The sequence below is a fragment of the Ursus americanus genome, chromosome 24 (assembly GCF_024610735.1).
Source record: "Ursus americanus isolate L20-20 chromosome 24, mUrsAme1.1.p, whole genome shotgun sequence".
NCBI lineage: Eukaryota > Metazoa > Chordata > Mammalia > Carnivora > Ursidae > Ursus > Ursus americanus.
This window is the reverse complement of record NC_142150.1, coordinates 42241196-42269122: the sequence shown is the minus strand read 5'-3', so window position 1 is coordinate 42269122 and position 27927 is coordinate 42241196. Positions and strand designations below refer to the sequence as shown.

At 56.5% G+C, this 27927-nt stretch overlaps 2 protein-coding genes and 1 long non-coding RNA gene across 6 annotated transcripts in view; 2 read left to right on the top strand and 1 right to left on the bottom strand.

The window, feature by feature from the left end:
* Positions 1–321: 321 nt before the first annotated feature.
* CLCF1 (cardiotrophin like cytokine factor 1) lies at positions 322–9945 on the top strand. 2 transcript variants are annotated; one of them, XM_087855068.1, is made up of 3 exons: positions 322–469; positions 6516–6682; positions 8515–9945. In XM_087855068.1, exons 1-3 carry the CDS (start codon positions 454–456, stop codon positions 9007–9009), a joined length of 678 nt encoding a protein of 225 aa, XP_087711194.1. In that variant the 5' UTR covers positions 322–453; the 3' UTR covers positions 9010–9945. The 2 variants fall into 2 exon arrangements, with proteins under 2 accessions (XP_087711194.1, XP_045631792.1); XM_045775836.2 differs by lacking the exon at positions 322–469 and adding an exon at positions 1016–1142.
* Positions 9946–9967: 22 nt separating this feature from the next.
* LOC123778408 (uncharacterized) overlaps positions 9968–27927 on the bottom strand; it is a 29355-nt gene continuing 11395 nt past the window's right edge. For both annotated transcript variants that reach the window (XR_006775923.2, XR_006775922.2), the window contains exons 3-4: positions 21157–21378; positions 9968–13304 (exon numbers count right to left, since the gene is read on the bottom strand). This is a non-coding gene — a long non-coding RNA (uncharacterized LOC123778408). The remainder of the gene's footprint in view (positions 13305–21156; positions 21379–27927) is intronic.
* Positions 17532–19374, top strand: POLD4 (DNA polymerase delta 4, accessory subunit). Of its 2 annotated transcripts, none has more exons than XM_045775733.2 (4): positions 17532–17831; positions 18084–18173; positions 18360–18498; positions 18873–19374. In XM_045775733.2, the coding sequence occupies exons 1-4, from the start codon at positions 17735–17737 to the stop codon at positions 18895–18897; spliced, it is 351 nt and encodes a 116-aa protein (XP_045631689.1). In that variant the 5' UTR covers positions 17532–17734; the 3' UTR covers positions 18898–19374. The 2 variants fall into 2 exon arrangements, with proteins under 2 accessions (XP_045631689.1, XP_045631690.1); XM_045775734.1 differs by having other exon boundaries at positions 17535–17831; positions 18387–18498.

Genomic DNA, 27927 nt, shown 5'->3' with positions numbered 1-27927 from the left:
CACCCCAGGTCGACGCCGTCGAAGAAAAGGAGCGGGCGGCTCACTCCCCCAGCTCGGGGAGTCTGCAGACGGACTGATGCCCTCCCCGCCCCCTCCCCCAGGAGGCCCAGGGTGGTACCGCCGCAGCCTCGCCTCACCTCACCCCCCCTCGGTGTTGTGGGAGGGAGAGGAGCCCCAGAAGCCCTCCCTTCCCTCCTCCCCCCCTCCTCCCCCCACCCCGGGGAGGGCCGCTACAATTTGTGGTTACAGCTTTACACGTCAGAAAAAAAAAAAAAAAAGTTTGCAGAATGTCCCACACCGAAAAAAAAAAAAAATCCGAAACCGAGCGAAAAAAACCTGCGAGTGGGCCTGGCGGATGGGATTATTAAAGCTTCGCCGGAGCCGCGGCTCGCCCTCCCACTCCGCCAGCCTCCGGGAGAGCAGCCGCGCCCGGCCGGCCCGGCCCCCAGCCCCATGGACCTCCGAGCAGGTAGGAGCCTGGCGTCCGAGGCCCTGGCCCCCGCCCCCGCCCGGGAGCCGCGAGATCCGGTTCCCGTGCCTCCCCCGGGAGCCCCGAGCCGGGGCCGGGCTGGGGAGCCGGGAGCTACCCCCGCCAGCAGGGCTCGGGCCGGGGGAGGCACCGCTGGGCGCCCTCGAGAGGGGCCGGGCGGGAACGCGGCATTCCTGAAGTCCACCCCGCGGGGCCAGGAGGTGGCCGGGAGCGCGGCGGGGAGCCCGGGCGACCCGCTGACCAGGAGAGCCGGCAACCTGGAGCCCCTGCGAGACGGGGTCCCGGGATCCCGGCGGAAAGAGCCCCGCGCGAAAGTCGGGGAGAGTCCGTGGCGGGGAGCGGGGCTGCGGGAGGGAAACACGGCGCGCAGGGAGAAGGGGGCCGGGGAGGAGGAGGGGAGAAGGGCGGGGAGCCCGAGGCCGGGCCGGCGGGAGGCTAGGGGAGGCCGACACCTCGGGCCCGCCGCGCTCCCTCCCCGGCCCGCCGGGAGGGGAGGGCGGGAAGGAGGGCGGGCGAGAGGAGAGGAGGGCGGAGGGCAGAGCCGAGCCTGGCTGGGCCGGGCCGGGCCGGGCTGCGGGACTCGCGGCTTCCGCGCTGCGCGCTGCGCGGCTGGAGCCCACCATGCTGCCCGCGGCCGGGGAGCCGGCGGCAGGTAGGGGCCGGGCGGCGGGGCGGGCGGCGGCTGCAGCGAGTCCCCGGTCCGACCCGCCGTGGCCTGGGAGTGATTAGTGCGGGGGACGGGCGCAGCCCGGCCGGACGGGGCAGGAGAAAGTCCGTCACTGACCGGGCAGCGGCGGCAGCGGCCGCTCGGCCCCGGCGGCCCGCGGGAGGGCGGGCAGGGCAGGGAGTTGACGCGCGGGAAAGGGCAGCGGCCCGGCCGAGCCCGGAGCCCGGCGCCCGGGACCCCGCCCCCGCCCCCGCCGCCGGGAAGGGAGCGACCGGGCGGGAGCGGGCCGGGGGCGGGGCCGGGGGCGCCGAGGCCACACAAGGGGAAGGCGCCGCCGCCGCGGGGAGGGGGCCGGGAGCGAGAGGTCACCGCCGAGGGGGAGGGCCAGCGAGCGGCCGCCGCCGCCAAGTTCTCGGGCTGAGCCCCTGGAGGGAAGCCCCACGTCCCCCAGGCCTCGCCAGAGTCCCCTCATCTGTCCTCCCCACCTTCCTTCCCAGTGACTCCACACTGCGCTCCAGAAGCCCCCACCCCCGCAAACCCCCAGTCCCAGAGGACCCCGTCCCAGTTTCCCCCAGCGCCCGGCCTGGCCCTCCCGGCTGGGGTAGGAGGGAGCTGCCAGGAGGGGAGACTGGAAGTCCCCAGCCGTGAACAGAGGCTGGGGGTGAGGGCACTGGACACACACCTCTGTCGGGCACTCTCTGAGCCTGACCCTGAGGGGCTGACACCTCCGGGCTTTCACAACCTCTACAGACCTCGTTTCCGGCTCTGAGCACACACCGCCCCTCCCTCGGGACACCGGGACGCATTCCTCGGACTGACCGGACAGCACCCCCCCACACACCCCCACCCGCAGTTTGTATCTGCCACCCTCACTGCCCTGGAGCCACACACTCGACCAGGGGAGAAAACAGGCACCAGGCAGATGGCAGCAAGTGTCACCTAGCAGCCCTCCCATCCCCAGTCTCTCTTCCAGACTGGTGTCATGGCTCCCTCTCCCCTCCACAGAGCCCCACACTCCTGCCCCGTTCACACTTGTGCACACCACCCGACCACACCAGCTACTCTATTAGTGACACTTCACATTCCTCCCCACAATCCAATCCCACCTGCCTATTCACACCCTGGCTCCTGCCCGCTCCCTCCCAGCCCCTCCCACACGTCTGAATAACAACACCCTTTCAAACTCACCCACACACTTGCCCAGACTGTTTCCTTCTCTTGGTCCCCCTGCCTGCCTCAGCTGACTGCTGAGCTCCCCTAGCTTCATCCTGCACCCCTTGGGAATACCTGGGGTCCTCCTGCAGCACAATCCAGCACCCTTTCACTCCGACAGCTCAACTCCTGTATCCATATTGACTTCACAAGGCACCCGCCCACCTGTCTGCTTCTTTCCCTGGGCCTCAGTTTCTTCTTCTGTCACTTAGGCTGGAAGAGAAGGGCAGGAAGGGGGCTGCTGAGGACGACAGCAGAGATGGAGCCCACGTGGTTCTTCTGAGAGGGACTTCAGTGTGCATCGCGTAGCCCTTGCGCAAGCCCAGTCCCCTGATGGGTTGGTGGCAAAGCTAGGGCTCCTGACCTCTGGGCCTACGTGTACTCTCTCGCTAAGCACTTCTCAGTGGCCTGGGGCAGAGGGAACCAAGGAGACGCTGGAAGGGAGAAGAGACGGGGGAGGGCAGCCAGCCCAGAGGACAAGGAAAGATGGGCTGTTTCTGTGGGCCTTTCCCTGAGGAGGCAGGTCAGGAGGAGCCCCCGAGGGCCATTTCCTATAGTTTAGTGCCTGGATCTCACACTACAGTGGACACACCACCCCCCTAAACCACTTCCTTCTCTTAATTCCCCTCAACAGATCCCTCCAAGGTCACCGGGGAAGCTGGTCCTGGTCTGGCCTGAGGGCGGAGCCTTAGCGTTTGGCTCTCACATTTTTCAGCACCTCTGGAGCTCTGTGATGCCCCCCTGGCTCCTCCATTTTTGGCTGATAGCGCTTATGCACCAATCCCAGGTGCAGAGTCTCCTGGCTGATTTGTCCTACCCACCCTGGCCGCCCTGGCACATCTGCTCCGCCGAGCCCCCCACCCTCACTGAATGAGGTCAGCTTGGAGGATACAGGCCAGGGATCAAGGGGCAGCTGGCTAAGGACACGCGTTCGCGGCTATGTCTGCCTGTGCAGCCGTGTCAGGGTGGCCATGCGTCAGGGTGGCCATGCGTTTGCGTGGGCTGAGTATGTGTGTGTGTGTTCATGAGGGGGGCCTAGGTTCCCAGGGCCCAGGGATCTGGATGGAATTAGGGGCCGCCCGGGCGGGGGCCAGGATGGGGGGGTGGGGGGCTCCAGCAGGAAACGTGAGCTGCACTCATTAGCTCCTCACGTGCTCAGCGGATTTATAAACACAAGGGAAGACGGGATGTAAACAATCAGTGGGCAGCAGCCAGAGGCAGAGCTGGGGTGGGGGCTGGGCTAGGGGCCAGGACTGGGGGAGGGGGCCCAGGACACAGCCCCCAGTGGCCCAGTCCACCTGCACACCCTGAGCCTGGCGAGAAGGATGGAAGAGGGCTCCAGGATGCCCACCTGGTTCTCCCTCCCGGAGATGCAGGCAAGCTGCAGGCTGCACCGAGTTCCACTCTTACAACTAAACCACAGGTGTTCTTCGCCCCAGATGGCTATCAGTTTGCTGCCTGAGATATGGGGACATCTTGCCCAGAGTGGAAGTTGTTGTAATAGGGAGGAGAGCCCTGTCCCCTTCCTCCTCTCCTAGCCTCCTCTCCCTCTAGATACCTGAGACTCCTTCCTTCTTTCTGGCTCTCTCCATGGGTCGGTCAGTCGGATCCCTCTGCTCTTTCCCCTGCCCCCACCCCCCAGCCTGCAGTGACACAGTTACCTCAGAACTGAAATATTCCTGGAAACACCGGCCTCGTCTGGTTAATTTCATGAGCCGTTTTTCTGCACAGATGACTTAGCTCTTGTTTATCCAAAGGCTTCTCCCCCTGTTGTCCCTGCATAGGGAGCCAGTTCTCCCCAGGGATGTCCCACAGGGCCCAGAAGGGGAGGGGAAAACAAGGCCCAGAGTTGGGGTCCTGACCCCGTGCCCCTCCCCCACCCTCCTCCATGGCATAGGCAAAACTGAGTCTCAGAACTCTGGCCAGAAGGGCTGCCCAGAGCAGGGTGGGGGAAAGAGGTGAGCCTAGCTCCCAATCTGGGTTTCAGCTGGGACCCTCAGCATTGCTGCTAACTCAAGGCTGGAAGGGCCACTGCGCACCTCAGCAGGTCTCCAACCTCCAAAACTAACCCCATATTGTACTCTTAGGATCTTGGAGGAGACTCTGCCAGATCTCCAGGCTGAGGGTAGCCCCAGGCTTCATGCAGAGGAGAAGGGCCTGGAATTCTCTTGGGATGTGAGGAAGAGTGAATAGAAAGGAAGGCAGAGTCAGCAGGAGCTAGGCATGGAAAGGCAGAATGAGGAAAGGAGCACCAGAAGGGAAGCCACGGGCTGCAGACGGGGACAAGGACAAGGACAAGGGAATTAGTCACGTATCTGATCCTGCTGTCTACGCATGCATGTACTCATGCTCTCAAACCAAGAGCCCCTCATTCCCAGGGGCAGAGTCTCTGAGACTGGTGCTCTCCCCCACCCTGCCCACTCTCATGCTCCATCAATAAAATTGCCAGCCAAGCATCTGAACGAGTCAAGACTGAAGGGCTGGGCCGCTGCAGAAGTCCCCACCTGACCCTACACCCTTGTAAGAGACATTCTCCACATTTTGAGTCGTAAACCCTCTCTAAAACCCTGACCCAGCATTGCGACTCACTCCAAACTTCCCCTAACTCTAAGTACAAATTGTCAAATGTATATCCGACTCATTTCCGTCACAGCAACGTATGTCATAAAACTTTGAAAGTAGAAAAAAGAAAGTAGAAGAAACTACTCGTGATCTCACACCTACCCAAGCTTAAAACCCAAACCAGTCCTTTCTTTGTGACTTGCCATGTGTTACCCTAGCTAACTTCTAAATCAACACATTCACAAGCCTTGGCCCCAGCGAACCCTGTGCCTGTCCAAACCTAACCACATCCCCCAGCTGGACTCAAACCTCAACCACACTCACTCAGCCAAATCCCAATAAACTAACCTGAAACGTTAAAAGTAACCCAGTCCTTAAACCTAACCTAGCCCAATGCCAATTATAGCTTTCACCCAACCTAACCCTAATTGCCTTTACCCAGTCCCAATGCCCACTGAATCCTGGCCTCGTTCTCTGCACCTTGGACCTTACCTAAAAGCTGGGAAAATCATGTCTCCCAACTGCCTATGTCTGTCCTCACAGAATTGACCCCTGGGCTATGGTATCTCAAGATGTTCAAACTTTCCAGCACCGCTGGCTGACAAACCAAACCCATCAAATCCATCATGTTCCCTCTCCTCCTCCCCTTCAGTTCCCCCACCCCCACCCTCTTCACTGCAGGCTGATCAAAGGACCCCATTCAGGGGGAGGCTGGGTGTCTCAGTCGGTTAAGCATCAACTCTTGATTTCGGCTCAGATTATGATCTCAGGGTCCTGGGATGGAGCCCCCAGTCAGGCTCTACACTCGGAGTCTGCTTCTCCTCTCCCTCTGCCCCTCCCCCACTCATTCTCTCTCTCTCTCTCTCTCTCTCTCTGAAATAAATGAATAAATCTTAAAAAACAAACAACAAACCCATTCAGGTCAAACTTTTCCCCATCCAACCTCCTAGATAAGAATGGGACAAAACTCCACCCTGCGGCCAGTCCACACCCAGGAATCCTATGCTAGAATGTACCCCCCCCCCCCCCCGACTACAGGAGCCAGCCCTGTGTCCTTCAGCCTGACGCTGGTGATCTAACCCTACCCCTTGCCTCCTATGGCTGGGCTTGGACTTGTCTCGGGGCAGCCTCTCGGGCCCTTCCCAGAGCCGACTGCTCTCAGCCGGCATCAGGGACACGTGCTGTTCCCCACGCCTTGGCTCCAGTGGGCTTGGGAGGCTGGGAGAGGAGCCTGAATCCAGGAATACTGATTTGCAGACCCTTGGCCTGGCCCCGTCCCTCCATGTGCGCACACATACATGTCGGCCTACAGATGGTGACTCGGCTAACACACTAATACGCTCTCCAGTGTGTGCTGTGATACACACAAGCCAAGTCCTGGTCCTCAAACACATACATGCCTCCATACACACACACCCCGGCCAGGAACGCTCCCCTCCTCCATCCCCCCTGCCTCCCATCTGGCGGCCCACCCTCCCCGCCCGCCACCAGCCCAAGGTGGGGACAGACACCTGAGGGGCTGCCAGCTGCCTCCTCCACTGGGCCTGGGCCCGCCCTCATGCTTCTTGCCCGTCCTGTCCACAGGGGACTCGTGGGGGATGCTAGCTTGCCTGTGTACTGTGCTCTGGCACCTCCCCGCAGTGCCGGCCCTCAATCGCACAGGGGACCCAGGGCCTGGCCCCTCCATCCAGAAAACCTACGACCTCACCCGCTACCTGGAGCACCAACTCCGCAGCTTGGCTGGGACCTACGTGAGTACCCAGGGCAGCTGAAAGGTCTGGGAGCTGGGCAACGAATGAGAAGAGAAGTTGGTGGAAGAGACAGAATGGTGGAGGGGGTCCTACTGAGCACTGGTGACCACGGGGGCCCTTTGGTTCCAAACGGTCCCCATGTCTGGCCTATCTCCTGCCCTTCCCTCTTAGGTGCCCCCCCCATCCCTGGCCCCAGGACTAGGCATGTGGGCAGGCCTCGCACCCGCCTTGGCCCATTGCCCCACTGGCTGCCGGCCCAGCCGCCCGCCTCCCCCTGGGGGCCGGGGAAGTCTCTTCTGTTTACACCGTGTTGTGGTGTCTCTTGCACGGGCGGGGCTGGGTGGGGATGGAGGGGCCCCACCTCCCATGCCTGTGTTCCAGCTCGCCTCTGCCCCAGACCTGGGGCCCTGCCTAGCTCTGGACCCATGGGCCTCCCTTCTGTCTGCCTCTCCCATCCTAGCTGGGCCTCCTAGGGGGGACTTGAGGGAAGGGGGCTACAAGGAAGCCAGGCCTGTAGTGGCGGGAGGTTCAGGGTGTGGATGGAAGTTGTGCCATAAGGATCTGGGGGCAGTCCAGAGGTGTTCCCAGAGCCCAGGAGAGAAGGAAAGAGGGTCAGAGTTGCCGAGGACCATGGGGAACCGGCCCCCTCTTCCCGTGTTCCTCTTCCACATCCCAGACCCTACTCTGGAGCCAGGGAAAGAAAGGGGAGGAGGGTGGCGGGGGAGCTGGCTCCAGCCCCAGGATACACCGAGGAAATTAGTTTGTCTCTGTGCTTGTCAGCGTGTGAACCTCCCCCTGGGCCCTTGCCTATCCCAAGCCTCGCCCCTCTCTGCTCCCTTTCTCTCTGGCTGCAACGTCCCCCTCAGCCCTTTCCCTGGGCCCCAGGCCTCTCCCTTGAGGGTTGGCAAAGCTCTGTCCTCTTCCCTAGACTGCCTCCTATACCCTTCCTCCAGCCCAACTCTTGAGACTGCCTCAGTTTCTTCCTTCTGCAGCCCTGCTCCTATGAGCCCTTCTTTGGGGGACTTAGTGCTTCGTGAGTACCGTCTGTCGCCTGCCCTTCCGCTGGTCCGCTGGTGGGACCAGGCATGTCGGGAGGCAAATGGAGCTCTGATTCCCACCCGCTTTTTCCTTCCCTGGCCAAAAACCTTAGCTTGACTCTGCTACCCCCTCTAGCTCCCGACCCTTTTTCTCTCCTGGCTTTCCCTGCCAAATTTCTTGAAGGAGTGGTCTACACCCTCTGCCTCCGCTTCCTCTCCACCCACTCACTTCTTAACCCCCTGCAATCTGGCCTCCAGGACACTGAAGCGGCTCTCTCCAAGGTCGTCAGGCACCTCCTTCTTACCAAACTCAACAGAATTTTCTAAGGCTCATTCTCCTTGATCTCTGTTTTGCAGCCACACTGTTGAGCACTGCTGCCTTCTGAACTCCTCCTCTTGGCTCTGCACTCTTCTGGTCCACCTTCCACCTCTGCAACCTGGCCTCCTGGGTCCTCCTGGCTCCTCTTCCTCTCCGCCCTGCCCCGCGGTGCGCACGCTCCCAAGGCTTACACACACAGCCAATCAGCACGTCTTCCCTGAGTATCTCCTGCGAGTTTTTCTCTTTCTACACCTCTCCATAGGAGAGTTCATCACCCCCACTGCCTCAGCTGTCACCTCCATGCAAATGACTTCCCCGGAGAAACTTGGGGGAGGCCCTGGAACAGAGAGGGGCCTAGTGTGGAGACGGGGCCAGTGTCAGGGGACACAGGACATAGAGCTCTGGGGGCAGGTATCTCCTGGTGGCCGCTGGCTGCTCGGCCCTCCTCCTTCCCCATCGCCCTCTCCTTTTCACAGCTGAACTACCTGGGCCCCCCTTTCAACGAGCCTGACTTCAACCCACCTCGGCTGGGGGCAGAGACCCTGCCCAGGGCCACCGTCAACCTGGATGTGTGGCGAAGCCTCAATGACAAGCTGCGGCTGACCCAGAACTATGAGGCCTACAGCCACCTGCTGTGCTACCTGCGAGGCCTCAACCGCCAGGCCGCCACGGCCGAGCTGCGCCGCAGCCTGGCCCACTTCTGCACCAGCCTCCAGGGCCTGCTGGGCAGCATCGCGGGCGTCATGGCGGCTCTGGGCTACCCGCTGCCCCAGCCTCTGCCCGGAACTGAGCCCACCTGGGCCCCTGGCCCTGCCCACAGCGACTTCCTCCAGAAGATGGACGACTTCTGGCTGCTGAAGGAGCTGCAGACCTGGCTGTGGCGCTCAGCCAAAGACTTCAACCGGCTCAAGAAGAAGATGCAGCCTCCCGCGGCTGCGGTCACCCTGCACCTGGAGGCCCACGGCTTCTGATCTCTGACCTTTACCACCTCCTCTCTCCCCTCCTCCTTCAAACCCTGCTCCCACTCGGGGAGGGAGAAACCTGTATGCCAACACTTGTTGAGCCAGGAGACAGAAGCCATGAGCCTCTGGCCCTCTCCGGACTTGGAAGAGGGTTGATGCAATAAGGCCTGTCCCTTCCCTGCTTCCCAAAGTCGTGCAGGTCTGGGGAAGAGGTGCAATAGGCCCTGTCCCATTGCCACAGGAAGGGATGCTCAAGGGAGCCCGCAGGGGTTCAAGTTGGTGCAAAGGCTCTCAGAGTTTCCTGCATCCTGCCTGGCACTCGCCAGTGCCACACGACCCCTCAAGTGGCACTTCCAGGAAGCGTGCCTGTAGGGCGGGGAGGGGGGGCCACCACAGCACGTGCCTTTCTGGGGTGAAGCCCTTTGGCTGCCCTGCTCTTTTTCGATGGGTGTTGCTCCCCTATCCCCAAATAACTCAGTACATCTGATTCAGGAAACACACAGTGGCAGGTCCAAACAGGAAGAAATGGGATATAAAAGTGGAAGAAGTAGGGTCTGCATTGGAGGTCATACTGAAAGCATAGGGCCAGGGACAGACCGGACCCAGGGGATTACCAAGGCAGTCGGTGGCACAGGATGGCAGCCTTGTATCTTGTCGCCGGCATCATGGTGCCTCCCCCCCACCTCCTTTCCAGGCTGGCTGTGGGTTGCCCAGGCTGGGGAGGGCAACCATAGCCACAGCCGCAGGGTTCCCTGAAAGTTTACATTGCAGTAGCATTGCGGGGTGCGGGGGGCAGCCCCCCCAGGCCCTGCCCCCCAGCCTCACCCACTCATGACTCTAAGTTTGTTGTATTAATATTTATTTATTTGGAGATGTTATTTATTAGATGATATTTATTGCAGAATTTCTATTCTTGTATTAACAAATAAAATGCTTGCCCCAGGACTTTAGGCCTCTCTTTGCTTGGCCTTGTCCCCTCCTCCTGGCCCTCGTCACTCGCTCTCCTGACCCTTCCCCTCCTGGGCTCCCACACGCCCGTGGGCTTGGAGCCTGCCAGTCCATGGGATAGCTCAGAGAGGCAAAGAGCTTGGGGAAGAGGCTCTGCCCTGTCCGCAGGGAGCGTGTGTGCACAGCACACTGCTCCACCTGTGGGCGTTCCTTTAGTCCTTCCAACGTCTTGTCCTCCCTGCTTAGCCCGCCTCACCTCTCAAGATTACTTTAAGGGTCTTGTAGGTCTGTCTCCCTGCAAAGCTGTCCACCTGTCCCTCTGGTCAGCTATGACCAGTCAGCCCTCAGCTTCACCAGTACCCCCACCTGTGGCAGCCCACTGGGGCCCCCGGCAGTGACCCTCACCTCAATGTCCTTCCTGTTCTGGGGAGCATGACTGACGGTGGCCAAGTCACAAGTCTCAGCTGTGACTCTACTCCTTTCTTTCCAGTGTAAGCAGGTTAGGGGGGAACGAGAAAAACTCAGATTGGTCTGCAAGTGAATGGGTTAGATGCTATTCAAGGGACGACGTAGGCTCCAAGTCCAGTGACTTTGGACGAATTACTTAAAACTCTCTGTTCTCCAGCTTCCCCGTCTGTAAAATGGGGATAATGAACAGCCTTCTAAGCCTGTTTGAAGGATAAGAGAAACAATAAAGGTGAGGTGCCTGGCCACAGCAGCAGGGATTAGTAATCACAGGTTGCTTGGGACAGATTGGCCTGCCAGACTCTCTAGTGAAGAGCCGTGGGGTAATTTAAGGGGCTGACTGCTCCCAGGTAACACAGAGGTATTTTACCAGGAGACGGTGCCCTAAGCAAAGGAAGTAACAGATGATGGTGAGGTCAAGCAATCAACAAATACTTTAAAGACCTGCCCATCATTCTGCTAATGGGAATAGGAAACGCAAGAGAAGTCTGAGACCTAACTTGGCTCCGGCCATCACGCGGAGCCTGTGATCCATCTGGGGAGAGAAGACCAGCTTACCTGAAACTATCGACCGGTGCGTGAGTGCAGGTGCGGGACCTACTGGACCTGCTCGTGGCCGAGCCGGGTTCTGCGGACTGCCCCAACTTGGAGGGAACATGCCCCACAGAGGGGTCCAGGCTCTTCTGGAGGGGATATCTGCCCTGGCTCTGTCTAGATTTCCTACAGGCCTGTTTCCTGCCTAACGAGACAGGAAGGAGAGGGCATCTGGGCTGTCTTCACGCTGGGGCAAAATGAGTAGCAGCCTGTAAGGTGTAACAGATGATGTAAGGTGTAAGGCACGAAGCAAGGGGCTATACAGAATACGGGGAGAAGGCAGGCATATCGCACACTCCTGTACTGTGAGCTTCTTGGGGAGCAGACTCTGAGTTTGCCCCATCTTTCTATCCCAGCTCAGGCGCAAGCCCAAGGAAGGTGTTCAATCAGCATGTTGAACAAAACCACCTCGAAAAGGGGTCCCTTGCCCCAAATGCTAAGATCCAAGGCAGAATTTGATTAGCGGCAGAAAGACCCAGGTGAAATCCTCGGGAGACAGGGAAGGCGTGATGGTGTCCCTCCCCTGAGGGTGCTGGCCTGTAAGCCTCGCGGGGAGGCAATGGTGTCTGCCGTCACTGTCACCGCTGTCCTTCCAGTGCCTAACATACAGCTGGTGCTTCTGCAGGGCCTCTCCAGGTAGGGTTTGGAGAAGGGCAGGAAAGGGTGAGTTCAGTGTGTGTCTCCCTTTTAAGCAGACAGCATCTGGAGGGCAGGTTCCACACTTTATTGTCTTTGCAACCCTAGGCATTTTAGCACAGCACCTGCACTGAACTGAAGTACCTGAGAATTTAACGCGAGCGTCAAGACAATAGTGTATGAGAAGTTAAGAGAAGTGAGTTTTAGGGAGGCAGCCGATCAACAGTGTCAGAGGCCCCAGAAGCACTGAGAGAAGAATTTGGGGGGAAACCCACTGAGAAATCAGGAAGTCACAGGTGACCTTGGCAAGAGCAGCTGGGAGGCAGACGCCAAATTGTGCGATTTAGGGAGGTGGTGAGAAAGAAGAAGGGGTAAGTGTTTTCTCCCCGGCGTTTGGTGGCAAATGGAATGTCTAGGCAGGTAGCAAGAACACGGAAGGTTTTCTGTTTGATTGGCTGGTTTTCCGTTGTTTTCAAACACAAGAGATCTAAACACGAAATTGCTGTGGGAGGGGTGGCAGCTGGAGAAGAATGTAGAGAGCTTAGGGAATGGAATCAGGGACAAGCAGAGGAAGGGAATCAAAAGCGTTCCTGGGCAGCCACATGGAGCCAGGTGACATCAGCACACGCGTCTCTGTCAGGGACTGTGACATTCCCTAGCAAGCCAGATGTGGCCAGAGGCGAGGACAGACAGAAGACAGGGTGCTTCCCAAGGCCGAGGACTGCCAAAGCAGGAGTGGCAGAAAATCGAGGGTCAGTCGAGACTCCAGAGGGTTAGAAATGGTGCTTTTGAGTGACTGGGAGCCACAGCGGCACACAGGGCTGGTAGCAGAGGGAAAGAAGGGAGGAGAGTGACTGGGAAGGGCGGGCAAGCGCTGGAGGTGACTCCCCTGGAAGATGCAGAGGGGGCACCCCCAGCAGCAAGGTGGGGGAGGTGGACAGAGGACAGCCGAGCCAGGAAGGGCATTTCAGAGTTTGAGTTCTTTTTTTTTTTTTAATTATTTTATTTTCTTTTTAAAAAGATTTTATTTATTTATTTGACAGAGAGACAACCAGCGAGAGAGGGAACACAGGCAGGGGGAGTTGGAGAGGAAGAAGCAGGCTCCCAGTGGAGGAGCCTGATGTGGGGCTCGATCCCAGGACTCTGGGTTCACGCCCTGAGCCGAAGGCAGATGCTTAACGACTGAGCCACCCAGGCGCCCCAAGAGTTTGAGTTCTTGAACTCTTCCCCCAAATAGCTCCCTACTGATGGTGTCGGGGTGTGAGTCCCCTCTTTGGGTTTTGGAGCTGGGACCATGAGGCAGGTAGCTCTTGGCAAATGACAAGTCAGCAGGCTTCTCTGTGAGCTTGTTTGTTATTGGTTCTCCACCCACAGTGGCTCTAGGAGATGTGATGAGTTAGTGGTAGTCATCCCAGGTCCCACTTCTTAAGTGTGGCCTTAGAGTCAGGGGTCCAGGTATGCAGAGGTCAGCTTAAGAACCTGGAATGCCTGGGGTCCCGCAGTGCCATGGAGAGAGGACATCTCTAGAAGTCCTTTTGTTCCAGGAAGGCTGGGGAGAGTGGGAGGGAGGGAGAGAAGGCTCTCTTCCCCCATCATCTCTATTCCAATAGCACGGAGTGGATTAGAAATCTCAGCATCATCTTGGGTTTCTGGAAATGCACCTGCATGTGAGAGGACGTGGAGAGGATGGAGACCTGTCACTTGGGAGAGGTTATGTTGGGGGCAGGGGTAGGAGTGGGTATAGGAGAGGTGAAGGGTGGCAAAAGGGTAGTGACTCCTTGTCAGCTTCCTGCTTTTGCACGGACTGGCCCAACACCCGAGGACTTAGGGCCCTCTCAGTATATGAAGAGACTCATTCAAGCACTCATCTTACGGACACATGCACACATTCACCCACTTGCCATGGCCACCCCAAACGGAGAAGGGCCAAGGGAGGCCCTTGTTCCCCTTAACCTACAGGGTAAGGGCCAGTGATCCAGGCCCCTAGCTGAGAGGTCTGATGGATAGCTGCTTCTCAGCTCCCCCTTCTTCTCTGGAGCCACAACTGTCCCTGCCTTTGTCCCTGCAATTCTTGAGCTCCCTGACTCAGCCTGGTTTCCCAATTCCCAGCAGTAGACAAAGCCCTTGTCAGTGAGGTGGGGGTGGGGACAATGAGGGAGTAGCTGTGAACTGTAGGACCAGAGTTCCAGCCCTTTCTTTCTCTCAACCTTCAGGGTCTTTCAGCCTCCCGAGTTCAGAGGTCACCTTTAGGCCGCTCCCCAACTTGCCCAGATCTCTAAGGCCTGGCTGATGGGGTGGAAGCTAGCTAGGACTTTCCTCCCAGCTAGACAAAGTCTGACACCTGGTGGCCAAGGTGAGAAATGGCCAGAAGGATCTCTCTCAAATCTCCCCCAGAATTTCTCCAGGGCCAGGCTGGCCAAGGTGAAAGGGGAGGTGATGGGAGCTTTGGAGGGGGTGGTTGGGACAAAGTAGAAAAGACAGCCAGTGGCAGGAAAACCCAGACACAGGGGAACTTTTGCCTTCTATCAGGCTCCTACCTCTTAAGCCCACTAGGCCAGAGACCCCAGAGCAGGGAGAGGTGGAGTGTCTGGGAGGGTCATGATGGACTAGGAGGAGCTGCCTGAAAGAATTCTGGCACACAGGGTGGGGAATGGGGCCCAGGGTGTGTGAATATGTGGGGGCTGGGGATATGAGCCTGGCTGCCCAGAATCTCCAGCTCAGGGTGGGTGGCAGGGCCTGAGGGCCTGAGGAAGGGGGTTGCTGGGGAGAAGGAAGGAGAGCAGGCTACGCCCCATAGCCTGCTGGGCCCCAGGCAGCTGCTTCCCTCCCTCTACCTGCCCCCACCTTCCTAGCTCTAGCTGGCTCTTTCCACAAGCCCCATTGTGAGCAGGGGGAGGGGGAAGGGGCTCCCCAGGCAGGCGCCTGCGCAGTGCTGAGGCCCCCCCACCCTGCCACATTGTCTGAGCTAAGCCAGGCCTAATCCCCCTTCCCCTTGGAGCAGTAGGCAGTGGGCCTCAGCCCTCAGGAAGGTGCTGGGCTCCTATTCCAGTTCTTTGTTCTCCTTTTCTCTTGGGTTCTCCCAAGACTTTGGCCTTGGCCTAAAGCAAGGCCCTTGAGTGTTCCCAAGCAGAGGTGCAAAGGTCACTCCTGCTAGTCCCATCGTCAGCCTCTGGGGGTCAGAGCTGACACAGAAACAGGCTCCTGGGTCTCAGGAAATTCCCTGAAGGAGGGAGAACTTAGCTCCCAACTCAGACCTCTGGCCTGGCCCTCCAGCCTGACGCCTGACTTGTGATAGGCCCCACGATAGCAGTTTTGGGGATAGTCCAGGAGGCTGCCTGAGTCAGGACAGGGGTTCCAGGAAAAAAGTTGATAGGGGGCAGACAAGGTTAGAGAGGTGGAGAAGAAAAAGACCTGAGGATGGGCAGGCCAAGGTTCTAGTGGCCAGCACACCTCAGGGATCCAGAAACCGAGTTGGGGAAGAACGCCAATTAGACAGCGATGGTTCCAAAACTCCTGGGTGCCAACTACTTTGAGCCGTAGAGTTCAGTCCCACTACTGCCTGACTAGGACAGGAGGGCAATGCTGCCTGCGGAGAGTTCTCTCCACTCCAGGCCAGAAAACCAGTCCTAGGGTGCCTGCACTGGAGCAGACAGCCCTGATTCTTTCTTGGGACTGAGGGAAGCTGAAGGCCAAGGGAGACATCTTCCAGGTTAGGTGGGAGAGGCTAGCAGGGCCTGGGCCAGGCAGAGCTGGGGGCAGCTGGCAGGGATGGCCCAGACCGTGCCCACAGAGCAGGTCAGGGTGCCAGAGGAAAGAGGGAATGAGCTCGGGCCGCAGTAGGAGCCACTGTGGCCGCCCAGCGGCACACCCCATTTCACGCTCCCTGGGCGGTGGCAGGGCCCCACGGCTATCAGCTTTCAGGGGTGGGAAGGACCAGGAATGAGGAGGGGTCTGCCCCACCCATGGCTTCCTACTCCCTCAGGGCTCTGTGGGCTCAGGAGTGAGGTGCCACACACCTCTGGGAACGCCCTCTGGGAAGAGAGTGGTCAGTCCCACAGAGCCTGGGCACCCCTCTGTAGAGTGCACAGGGCCTGACTGGCCCCCGCACCTCAGCCCTTCCCAGGCCTGGTGGAGAGGGCCTCCTGTTTTCCTCCTCAATGCAGCAGGGCCCCTGTCTCCCTCAATGTGGGCCCCACTTAGTCCACGAGGCAGATGGGGGATTAGGCCAGGCCCAGCCCAGAAAATAAAGCAGGGAAGGGCCCTCCAGCTCTGTGCAGCGCACTCACGAGCTCTGACTCCCACTCAGCCCTCCTCAAGGAAGTGGATGAGGAGAGCCAGGCAGGGGGAGGCCCCTGAAGACATGGCTGCTCTTGCTCTGCCCCTTCGGTGGTCTACTCTCCAGAGCATTTTCCTCTCGTATGCCCACCTTACTTCTAACACAGAGCACCCAGGCCCCAGAGCAGTGGAAGAGGGGGAGGCAGAAGCGTCTAAGCAGGCCCTTGCACTCCTGGAAAAACTGGATGGGATCTCTAAAGGGCGGTTAGAGCTGGGCTGGTCCCTGTGCTGATTCCCAGACTCCCACTGACCAGCACTTTTGCCTGCTGCCAGGAAGTTGGTGAGGGGGAGGAGGGTGTAGGGGTGACTCAGCGATGACAGGAGCCCAAGGGACAAAGGTCATGGGTGGAGAATTGAGAGACACTGTTTACAGCAGCCCGCCTCCTCCAGGAGGTCTTCCAGTGCTGAGCCAACCCTGTGGTCCAACTCCTCTCTGACCCACCCTTCTCCCCTTTCCTGTTTGTTAGGAATTTTATCTTTGCGCTGACAGCTTGTGTGTCCCATCTGCCTACCCCATTAGCCTCTGAGCTCCTGGGTGGGGAGGGCACAGAGAGACTGTGGTTTAACTGGGGCCCCACAACGCTTGTGACGATTAGCACTTCCTACTTTGAAAAACCATTTTATGGGGCCCCTGGCTGGCTCAGTTGGTGGAGCGTGTGACTCTTGATCTCGGGGTTGTGAGCTCAAGCCCCACGTTGGGGGTAGAGATTACTTAATAAAAAAAAAAAAAAGCACTTTACATCTATTTTAGTTGAGTGAATATGTGGGAAAGTGCTGAGAACAGTACTTGGCACACCGTAAGTGCCATATAAGTGTTTAGTTTATCGTTGGTGTTTTCTGCTCATACTATCACATTAGTGAAACAGGGCAGATTTTACTGATAAAGGCCTGGGGATACAACCAGTCTGGCCTCCTGCTCACTGTGGAATCTTCCTGGCTAGCTGGGTAGGCATGGGCAGCCCACGGGACCCCCAGAGAGTCGACAAGGCCAACGCTTGCCTGGACTAAGAGCGGGCAGGGTCTTTGGGCACAGACTGTGAGAAAGGAGCTTTGGAACCCATGGTCTTCTCCAGCCAGGTCTCTTGGGGATGGTGGGGGTGGGGTGGGAGCAGGGAAGGGGGCTGGATTAGCCCAAACGTTTTTCGGACCTCCAGACCTGCCCCCACAAGGCTCTGCGGGACAAGGGGTGGGAGTGGAGGCTCCAGCTGGACTCTGGGGAGTTACCAACCGGCCACGGGGATTACTGAGGCTGAAAAGAACATTTGCCTAGGAAGGGAAAACGGGAAGTGAGAGGCTGAGGATAACGCTCTATAAGTCCCCCGAGACCCACTGCAGACCAACGGGGAGGAGGGGGGCAGGAGGAGGTGGTGCAGTCCGGGGCATCTTGACAGGTCCCCCACCCCAGCCTCACCCCTTCTCCCCCAGAACACAGCTGCCGCAGCTGCCCCGCCCCCTCCGCCTTTCCCGCCTGCCATTGGCTGGAGTCGGGCCCCGCCCTGCAGAGGCGGCCAACCATTGGTTTAGGTCTTTGATGTTTGTGCGCTTGTGGGGGTGGGGGACAGGCGTCATACCCTGGAACCAGCGGACTTCCTCTCTGCTTGTCTGGGTCAGCCTGTCTGCCTGTCGCTGGCCCCGGGCTCGCTCTCTGGCCCCAGCCCTCTTCTCTCTCTCTCAGCAGCTGTCTCTCTCGTGCCCGCTGGCCTCTCTCTCTCCTTCCCCGCAGTCGCCTCCTTCTCTGCCTGCCTGGGTGGCCGCCATGGGCCGGAAGCGGCTCATCACTGACTCCTACCCCGTAGTGAAGAGGAGGGAGGGCCCCGCTGGGCACAGCAAGGGGGAGCTGGCACCAGAGCTAGGTCTCTTACGTGCGGGGGGGGCGGGAGCAGCGGACACCGCTGAGGGGCATGAGAGGACGTGGGCGGACGTGGGCAATGGAAGGGGAAGTGAAGTACGTCCTCTACTTCCTACTCCAGGCCTGGCGGTGGCCGGGAGAGGCAAAGGGGTGGCGAGGGCTGGGGAGCAGCAGGGCAGCTGTGAGGTGAGGGCCAGGGGACTGGCCTTGCAGGGGACAGGCCTGGGCAGGCCTGAGGAGCAGCATGTCATTGCAGGGGAAGAGCCCCAGCCCCTGAGCGTGGATGAAGCAGAGCTGGAGCTGCTGAGGCAGTTTGATCTCGCCTGGCAGTACGGGCCCTGCACAGGTGAGAACCCTCTCAGGCCCCAGGAACATGTCCTGGAGACAGTCCTGTCACCCGCACGTCCCTGAAGCAACCCAAGCCCCTGCCTGCCCCTTTCTGGCACTGTCTCCTGAGACTAGGGGGTGTGGAGGTCCCGACACACCCCTCCACACGCACTGTCTAGCCTGAACTCTTCCCACCCCCCCTGAGATGCCAGTCTTCTTCCCACCCTGGCAGGGATCACACGGCTGCAGCGCTGGCATCGGGCGGAGCAGATGGGCTTGGAGCCTCCCCCAGAAGTGCGTCAGGTGCTACAGACCCACCCTGGAGATCCCCGCTTCCAGTGCAGGTCAGAGACAGGCCAGGGAGGGCTCTCAGAGGAGCCAGGTTTTTCATCAGGCACCACCAGCCTGCTGGCCCCCGGGGTGGGGGCTGCCCTGACCTGAGGGAGAAATGGATGCAGGCTTTAGGGCCTTGATGAAAAGGCAAGAAGGTTCTCTAAGGTGCCTGGCTCAGGAGGGCAGAAGATTGCTTTAATAATCCTTATCGTTGAGCTAATGGTGGGGGAAGGGTGCACCCAGGGCCCAAGGGACTATCTATTTAGTACAGAGGGGTTGGCCAAGGACTATAGGCCATGAGCAAGAATTGGGCCTGGTGAAATCAGATGAAGGACTTAACTGATTCTCTCTGGTTTCTCCCTCCCTCCCCCCTCCCCTTGCACAGCCTCTGGCATCTCTATCCCCTTTGAGGCACCACCTAAGACCTCCTGCCCGCTGTCCCAGAACCTCAAGACTCAAGTGAGAGCCAGGTGTTGCCCCCTTGGCTCAGTTCTGCTGTGAAGAAACTTTGGCAGGAATAGAGCCTCATAGAGAGAGAAAAGAGGTTGAATCTGGAAGTCTCTGAGGCTCAGCCCTCCATCTAACCAGCAGGCTCCTGGAGCCCCCTCTGAGAGCCAACACAGCTGAAGCTTGCACTTCCTACATGGAGAGTGGTCTCTGAGGACAAGGACCTGGCCATGACCTTTCAGATGCCTCCTACAGGCCTCCCTGACCACAAATACTGTGGTCCTGGGAATACTGTGGCAAACAGGCACAGCCTTGGACACAGGCAGACTGAAGCAGATAACTAAGAGGCAAAGATGCACTCCACTTACGGCTGGGAATCTGAAGGCAGAACTGGCAAGGGGTTCACTAATGCTTATCAATAAAGAACACTGAGTCTGGAAGCCTGACCTCCAGTCCCTTAATGCGGCCCTGCTTGGGCTGGCAGCAACCAGCAAGTAGATAGGTGGGAGAGAACCAGCACTATGCTTTCCCTTTGCGGACCAACCCTAGACCTGGGACGGAAGAAAGACACCTTAATAGACCGCGGGACAAGTCCTCATTAGAGCTGATCAGCCTCTGGCGCCCCCTGGTGGTTTATAGGGAAACTACTCTTCAGCCACCTTCAGAGACCAGCCAGAGAAAACCTACCTGACCTGCCACCTAGACTGCCCAGTGCGGCCCACCTCACAAAAATGGGTCTTTTGTCAGAGGAGGATCCATAGGGCCCACGCCTTATAAAGTCCAGACCTACACATTCCCAGCAAGCACCTCTGCTTCCTACACTGAGGCCACCCAGATCCAAAGCAGGGTTGAGGAGGCTTTCAGCCTGCAGGCCCTGCTCAGAGACGGCCGTCATCTGACGGGCTTTGACGGGGGCTGCGTGGAGCAGAAACAGTGCTTAGGGGACCCTGGGATGGTATGATGCGGAGACTGGAGTCAGTGCTCCTCACACTGTGTTTACCTTCACTGGCTGTACCAGCCCTCCATCCTGGGTAGACAGAGACAGCACTACTATTAACTCCTTGGGGACAGGCCTACAGAGCAGCCAAGTGGCCTTTTCAACCCCCACTGTCCTGGGCACTGCCCGTGCCTCAAGCACTTTAAATGAATCCTCTCTAAAATTTCTAAAGGGCTGTCAAGGTAGATTTTACAGAAAGGGAGCCTGAAGCCTGGAAGAGCTGTGTGGGGCTGCTCGGCATGGACCAGCAGGTACATGGTATGAGCGGCCATGTGCACCAGGCTCTTCCCGTCTACACCCACGCCCCTGCTCATCTGCTGAGCGCCTGCTGTATGCCAGGCTCTAGAGGTCCTCTTGGGTGTTGTTAGTGGTGAGGAGATGAAAGAAGACATACAGGTAAATATTATGCCACGTGGCGGTCTGTGGTAGGCAAAATTAGGGTTAGAGGTCCAAGAATGCCAGGGGTGCTTGGAGAGGTTGATCAGGGAAGCTCTCTGACAGGCTGGCATTTCAGCAGAGACCTGAACGAAGTACAGGAACGGGACTTGCACCTACGGGGGTGCTCTGGACAGAAGGAACAGCAAGCACACTTCCCAAGACAGGAGGGCTTGCACCCTGGTCCAGGAACAGCGTGGAGGCCAGCGCTGCCTGGGCAGAGGGGGCGAGAGGAGTACGGCAGGAAATGAGGCCAGAGAGGGAGCCGGTCACTCCCACGGGCCTTTCAGGCTGAGATGAGGACTCTGGATTTTAATCTTAGTGAGACAGGAAGACACTGGTGGGTTTTAAGCCAATAAATGACATAATCAAGCTTATGTGTTGAAAACATCACTCTGGCTGTTGGTGGAGAACAGATTGTGGGGTTGGGGGGAGAAGAGGCAGCAAACCACTCGGGAGGCTTTTGGGGTTGGCCTTGAGAGAGGTGATGGTGATCTGAACCAGGGTGGGGAGATCAGTTGGCGGTGGGTCTGAGAGAGAGGAGTCAAGGAGAACTCCAAAGGCTTTGGTCCGAGCAGCTGGAAAGCCAGAGTTCCCACGACTGAGATGGGAAAGACTGGCGAGGGATGGGGAGCGCTGGGGAATCAGGAGTTCGCGCTTGACACCCAAGCAGAGCTACGGAGTAGGTGGTGGACACGCAAGTCTGCAGTTCTGGGGAGCTCTGAATTTGAGATGTGAATGTGGGCGTTTTTTAGATGGCATTTAAAGCCCTGAATGTGGATGAGGTTACCTGTGCGAGTACAGATGGAGACGAGAAGTGGTCCAAGGACAGGCCTGCACCGCCTACGCTTAGAGGCGAGGGAGGAGACTGAGGGTGGCAGGCTGGAGGAAAATCCGGAGGCGCGGGCCTGGGAGGCCTGGACAGAAGGCATTTCAGGGTCTCAGATGCTTTGGAGAGGCTCATAAAATGAAGCCCGAGGGCAGCATATTGGAGTTGGCAATGCAGAGGTCCCTGGGGACAAGAAGTTTCCATGAGTGTCAGGGTAAGAGTGTGCCTGAGTGGGCTCAGAGGGAATGGCAGCAGAAGTGGAGACCAGGAGCATGCCAACTCTTCCAGGGACTTTTATTGGAAAGGGAGCAGAGGAACAGACTGGTGACCAGAGGGACGTGGGATCAAAAGAGGATTTTGGGTTTGTTTGTTTTTTTAGGATTTATTTATTTATTTACTTGAGAGAGAGCGCGCGCATGAGTGCAACCTGGGGAGGGGCGGAGGGAGAGAATCTTCAAGCAGACTCCCTGCTGAGCAGGGAACCCCGATGTGGAGCTTGATCTCAAGACCCATGAGATCACAAGCTGAGCTGAAATGAAGAGTTGGTCCCTTAACTGACTGAGCCACCAAGGTGCCCCTCAAGGGAGGGGTTCTGAGGTATCGTTTTGTCTTTTGTTTTAAATTTATTTTTTAAAAGATACTTATTTACTTAAGAGAGACAGAGCACAAGCAGGGTGAGTGGCAGAATGAGAAGCAGACTCCCTGATGAGCAGAGAGCTGGACAGCTGGATGCCGGGCTCGATCCTGGGACTCCAGGATTAAGACCTGAGCCCAAGGCAGACGCTTAACCAACTGAGCCCCTCAGGAGTCCCTTGTTTTCTGTTTCAGATACAGTGACACTAGAGCATGATCACACAGTGACAGAGTGAGCCAAGAGGGACGGTACTGATGCCGCAGGAGACAGAGGTGGCAGTCGTATGAGTGAGGCCTTTGTGAAAGTGACAAGGGCCAGGGCCAGGACCCAGGGAGAAGGTGGCCTCAGGCAGGAGCATCCAGCATGACAGGAAGGGAGGCCAAGGATGTGGGAGTAGAGGCAGGTGGGAAAGTATGGTATTGGTAGGAACATTCGCGATCTGATGTTTGCTGAGAGCCTCATGCAGCTGGGAGGGGTCTGATGTTTACTAAGTGCCCTCCGTGCCATCTGCTGGGCTGAATGCTGCACATTCCTTATGTGGTTGACTAGAGTGACTCAGAACACTGTCATTAGGTAAGTAATAGCCACGGCTCACAGACAAGGCAACTGAGGCTGAGACTTGCTCAATCAGGAAACTCCGGGGCGGGACTCACACCAGGGTCGCCTGCCCCACTGACCCCATCCGTACCCGCGCTCCCGCTGCTCAGGGGGCTCCTGAACAGTTAAGATCTACCCCTGTGGAAACTTAAAACAAAAAACCACAAAAACAATGTAATACACAGGCTACTGTGAGTGGTATAGACACTGAGTCCTCAGGAGAGAGAGAGCACCGTGTGTTAAAGAGACCCTCACTGTGGGGGCCCTGAGCCCAGGACAGCCAGGTCCCACCGCAGTGGTCCTCTCTGTCTGACTTCAGTGCCTCATCCCTTCAACTCACCGCTCCTCAGACCTTTCCGCTGCAGAATGAACGCAGACCCCCCAGTGCATCAGGAGGCAGGCCCAAGACACCTCCACTCTGAATATTCTTACTACTTGTATCCTTTATCTTCAAAATCTCCAGCCAGTTTTATATTCTACTCCACGATATGTCTGAGTAGTTGCCGTAACATTAAAAATGGATGAACTTACCAAGTAAAATGAACCCTCCGGGAAGACGTGCCACGTGTGGTCTCTGGCTGGCTTGATCTACCCCAGGGCGCCCACCGCCACCCAGCCAGGCGGAGTAGCGGTGCAGGAAGTGGCAAACAAGCGTTCAGAAGCAAAATGGGAGTCAGTGGCCCATGAAAGGGTAAGTAAGAGTAGGTGGGCGGAGAAGAACATTCTAGAATGAGGGACGGGCCGAGCAAAGGTAATGAGCAGAGGCAGATGTTGTGCACCAAGGGGAGAGGTGTGCAGACTACAGCACTTGCTTTACGAAAATCGGCAATAAGAAGCTAGGGTTTCAGTGCTTACGACATATCCAGCACTATTGTAAGTGCCTTCTTTCCCCTGGAAATGATGATACACTTTTTATAAAGAGATTTTAAAGAGGAGAGTCAGGCACTGCGGGGTTAAGTACTTTCCCAGGGTCACACAGATGTGTCAGGAATAGAATCTGATGTCTACAGGCATGTGGGATAAGGCCGGCAAGAGGGGCTGGGACCAAGCATAGGGTTGGAGTCTGGACTTACCCATGGTGATGACAGTGCCAGAAGGCTGCTGAGCAGGAGAGAGATAGGATAAAAATAATCATTCTGGAGACTCTGTCTGGCCAGGCAGAAAGAAAGACTAGAGGGGGAGGAACTGCAGGCAGGGAGACCACAGGGGAGCTATTAAATATTCAGGACGTGGAGCGCCTGGGTGGCTCAGTCAGTTAAGTGTCTGGTTTTGGTTCAGGTCATGATATCCGGCTCCTGGAATGGGGCGCCGTGTCAGTGGGAGTCTGCTTGTCCCTCTGCCCCTCCCCCAGCTTGTGCTTTCTCTGTCTCTCAAGTGAATAAATAAAATCTTAAAAAAAATATTCAGCACATGGGTGCTGAGACCCTGGTTTAGCAGACAGAATGCAAAGGACAGAGAGCTACAAGAGATGTTGCAAAGGCAGGTGGCAAGGCTTGTGTTTGGGAAGGGAGGAGTGGGGGGGAGGCGTCAAAGATGACTCATGATGTGAGCTTGGGTGGGTGAGAGAAGGCTGATGCCATGGGCAGAAAAATGGAAACTGGGAGGGAAGGCAAGCTCAATCTCACACATGGATGGTTTAAGATGATGACAGGACTCCCAAAAGGAAGCATCCAGGAGGCAGTGGCAGCCCAGAGGGCAAGTCCAGCAGCGAGGTCAGGGCGAGGTGGCATCCAGGGCACAAGGGGATCGCCTGCATAGAACCGATACTCAAGCCCATGGGCATGGGTGAGTTCTCAGGGGGTGAAGAGAGACAGGGAGAGGGCGTGAAGACAGGACCAAAGATGGCCCTCGGGAAATCCTCTCCAGAAGGTGGAAGACCAGCCAAGAAGGGAGAGTGGCCGGAGAGCCAAGGGAGAGCAACATCCAGGTAGTTCCTGAGAACTTTGAGTGGCTGGTGGCATGCTGCCAGAAGATATCACGAGGAGGAGGTGGAAAGGAGGAGGATGGCCCACCTTAACTCATCCCCTGCGTCCCTCTGTCCCCGTGTTGTAGTTCTCTCTGGCACCCGCAGCCCGGCTGCCACAGTGACTACCAGGGCCACACCAGCCAATGAAGGTCATGCGATTCACGTGATTCCTTCTCTGTTGACTTAGGTGTGGCAGCATTTACCCACCGTCCAACTCAGACAAACGCACTGGTAACACAAAGGTTTCAGGAGTTAACTTGCCAAGAAACTCAAGTACACAAGGGGAAGGAACACGTTTCCAAACTGGTCTAGAAGTAGATGGAAGCCGCAGCAGTGGTGGCTTGAGGCAGATTTGGGTTCACATGACCTCTAGGACTTAGGCGATCTTCAACACGACTGCTAGGCCTCCGGTCCATTCACCTGAGCCCTGAACTAGAAATCAATGACTTTGTGCCCGGTGTGCCAGGTGCACACGGTCAGAACCGCAGTGCGGAAGCTCCCAGAGCCTCCTGGGTGGTGTGGGGGGAGAGAAGGACCTGCAAGCGAGTTCCAAACACTGCCACAAGACAGGTGTGGATGGGACACTGTGGGAACTCGGACTCCCTGAAGGCGGCCCTGTAGCTGAGGATTTTAGAAGGAGCAGGGTGGGCACAAGGTGGACAAGCTCCCAGGTCCTTCTTGAGCCCTACTTTGGCCCGTAGTCTCTTGAAGGAAAAGGCATTTCCCAGAAGCCTCCTTTGGGGCGGATGCCTCCTTCACCTCACCCAGACCAGTGGACGCTCTCCAGTCCAGTCGTCCTCCCCTCGACTACATGCTGTTTCTCTTTGCGCAGCCTTCCCTAAGAAGAGGATTTCTCCGCTGCTTTCCATGGTAACCTGTTGCTGTTTTATAAGAGCATGTCCCATGGCTACATTCCACTGTCTGCTGGGCTAGAGTGTTTCATCCTGGAGGTGCATGCTAGCACGGGCTGGTTACACGGCAGGCACTCAGAGCTGACAGAACCTTCCCACTGCGTTCATACCTCCTGTCTGGTCTGCTGGGCCTGTCCAGCCTGTGAGAATAGTGTAGGCGTCAGCTGAGTGAAATCTGGCCTCTACCTAAGTCACTTCTGGGGGGGGGGGGGGCCTTGATAGCAGGAGCCATCTTTTCCTAGAGCCTTCTCAGCAAGGGACACATCAAAGCTGTGGACTTCAGAAGTGGGCTCCTTTTCCCGTCCTGGTTTGAAGCCTGTGGCTCCACTGGTCCAGCCCACGGAGGCTCATCTGAGGCCCTCACAGGTGCACAGTAGAGAGGAACAGCACATCCAGAGCGCGCAGGACCACCCAGCCCCCTCCTCCACAGGCTCTCAGGAGGGGGCTGCCCAGGACCCTCCCATACAGGGAGTCCCGCAGCACTGGGGTGTAAACTGGTGCCACTCTGAGGATGCCAGTTTGGCATTATTTGTCAAAATTACAAATGCACACATTTCTTTCAGTCCATATCTAGAAATTTATCCTACAGACACGCTTGTATGTGTAAAATAACATATAGAAGGTTATTTATTATCTTGCCATTTGTAGCAAAGACTACAAATAGCCTGAATGCCCACCAACAAGGCACCGGTAAAGTAAGTTACAGTACACAGTGGAACAGCACGGCGAAAACGTTCCAGCAAGCTCTGTATGTATGGGTGTAGAACAGAATGAGCTCTAAAATATATGTGAAAAAAGTGAGGTGGGGAAAAAACCAGATTTCTAGAACGGTGTATATAATATGCTACTATTTGGGTAAAAAATTTGTGCATTCACTTGTATTAAGCATAAATATCTCTGAAAGGACACTCAAGAAATTGATGCCATTAGTTGCCTTTGAAAGGAAGGTAACTTGGTGGGTTGGAAATAGGGAATGAAGGGAAATTTTTTATTAACAGGGTTTTTGAATTTTGAACTACGTGACTATATTACCTATTTAATCAATCAATAAGAAAAACAGTTACCATGTTCATGGTGATGTATTTAACAAATATTAACAGTACTAGAGACAATTCTAAGGTAAAATGGGCTTCGTGCCACATACTACAATGGCTTTGTGGACTCATAATGCTGCACTCTTTACTACATTCCACTGGGAGAGAAGGGTCTTCTACCTGGCCTTGGGGGTGGGGGTGGGGGCGCTGGCAGGGGGAAGGCCCATCTCCTCTTTCACTAGACCTCTGCCAGGCAGCTGGCACTGCCCGCACCGGGACAAGAGTCAACTGTCATGGTGACAGGTTTTACAAGAGTCCAAACATGATGAGTCCAGGAGAAATCCAACCAGTTTGTTTGTTTACTCATTTCACAAGTACGGGGCACCTGTTGGCACGAGCAGTGTGTGGAATATGCAGCTTGGGTCCCGCGCCTCCAAGAGTTTCCAGTTCACCCTTAAACATACGACAAGACACCCTCCATCAAATAAGATTGGCAAAAGCTAAAAAGCTTGGACAGTACAGTCTGCTGGCCAGGAGACAACAGAACATTTACCCTGTGATCCAGCAATGCTAGTTCTAGGAACTGATCCCGAAGACTCACTCCCACAGACATACAGCAGCACGGGCACCAGCTTATTCACCGTGGGTATCATTTGCAATAGAACACTGGAAACCACCTAAGTTCCCATCCATGGAAGCTAATCAAATAACCCCCCAATGCAATCCCGTGTAGCGAGAGAGAGAGAGAGAGAGAGAGAGAGAGATTTCCATTAGCTGATACAAAGTGATTTCCAGGATAAATTGCTAAATATGTAGTGTGCTACCTTTGTATAAGAAAAAAGGAAAAAAAGATATAAATCTGAAAGAAGAAACGTAGGAAGAGTAAACTAAAAATAAATAAAATGGATCCTTTTGCGAGTAGGTAAGTATGGGGTGGGAGAGAGGACGGGAGTGAGATTTGTCTAAGTATTTTTTGTATAGTCTCAGCTCCTGAATCAGATGAATATTTTACAAATTCAAAAATATATCAGGAAATTTTTTTAAATCCTAAAATTGACCACAAATAATAACTGAACCTTACTGTATGTCAAATTGATAATATAATCATACAGAAAAAATAATACAAGAATACAAATAAATTTTCAATATAGTTCATGGACTTCCTAAGGACTACAAAAAAAAAATCTTGAACTTTACTTAATAGGTTTGTTGTTGATAACGGCATTGGTGTAGGAATTCTAAAACTGTTTTGCTGTTTTTGTATGAAGGATACAAAAAATGAATAAATATGTAGATGTTGGAAGTCAGAGATCGCACTGGGGAAAAAAGGGAGACATAATACGGAAGGAAAGTGAGGCAAAATCCTCAAATGTCAGATCTGAATTGGAGATAACAGTATGTAGATCTTTTTTTGTAAGTAAGCTCTAGGCCCAACGTGGGGCTTGAACCCACAACCAGAGGATCAAGAGTTGCACGCTCTACCAACTGAGCCAGCCAGGCGCTCCTAGAATTTTTTTTTTTTTAAGATTTATTTATTTATTTATGTGACAGAGAGAGAGACAGCCAGCGAGAGAGGGAACACAGGCAGGG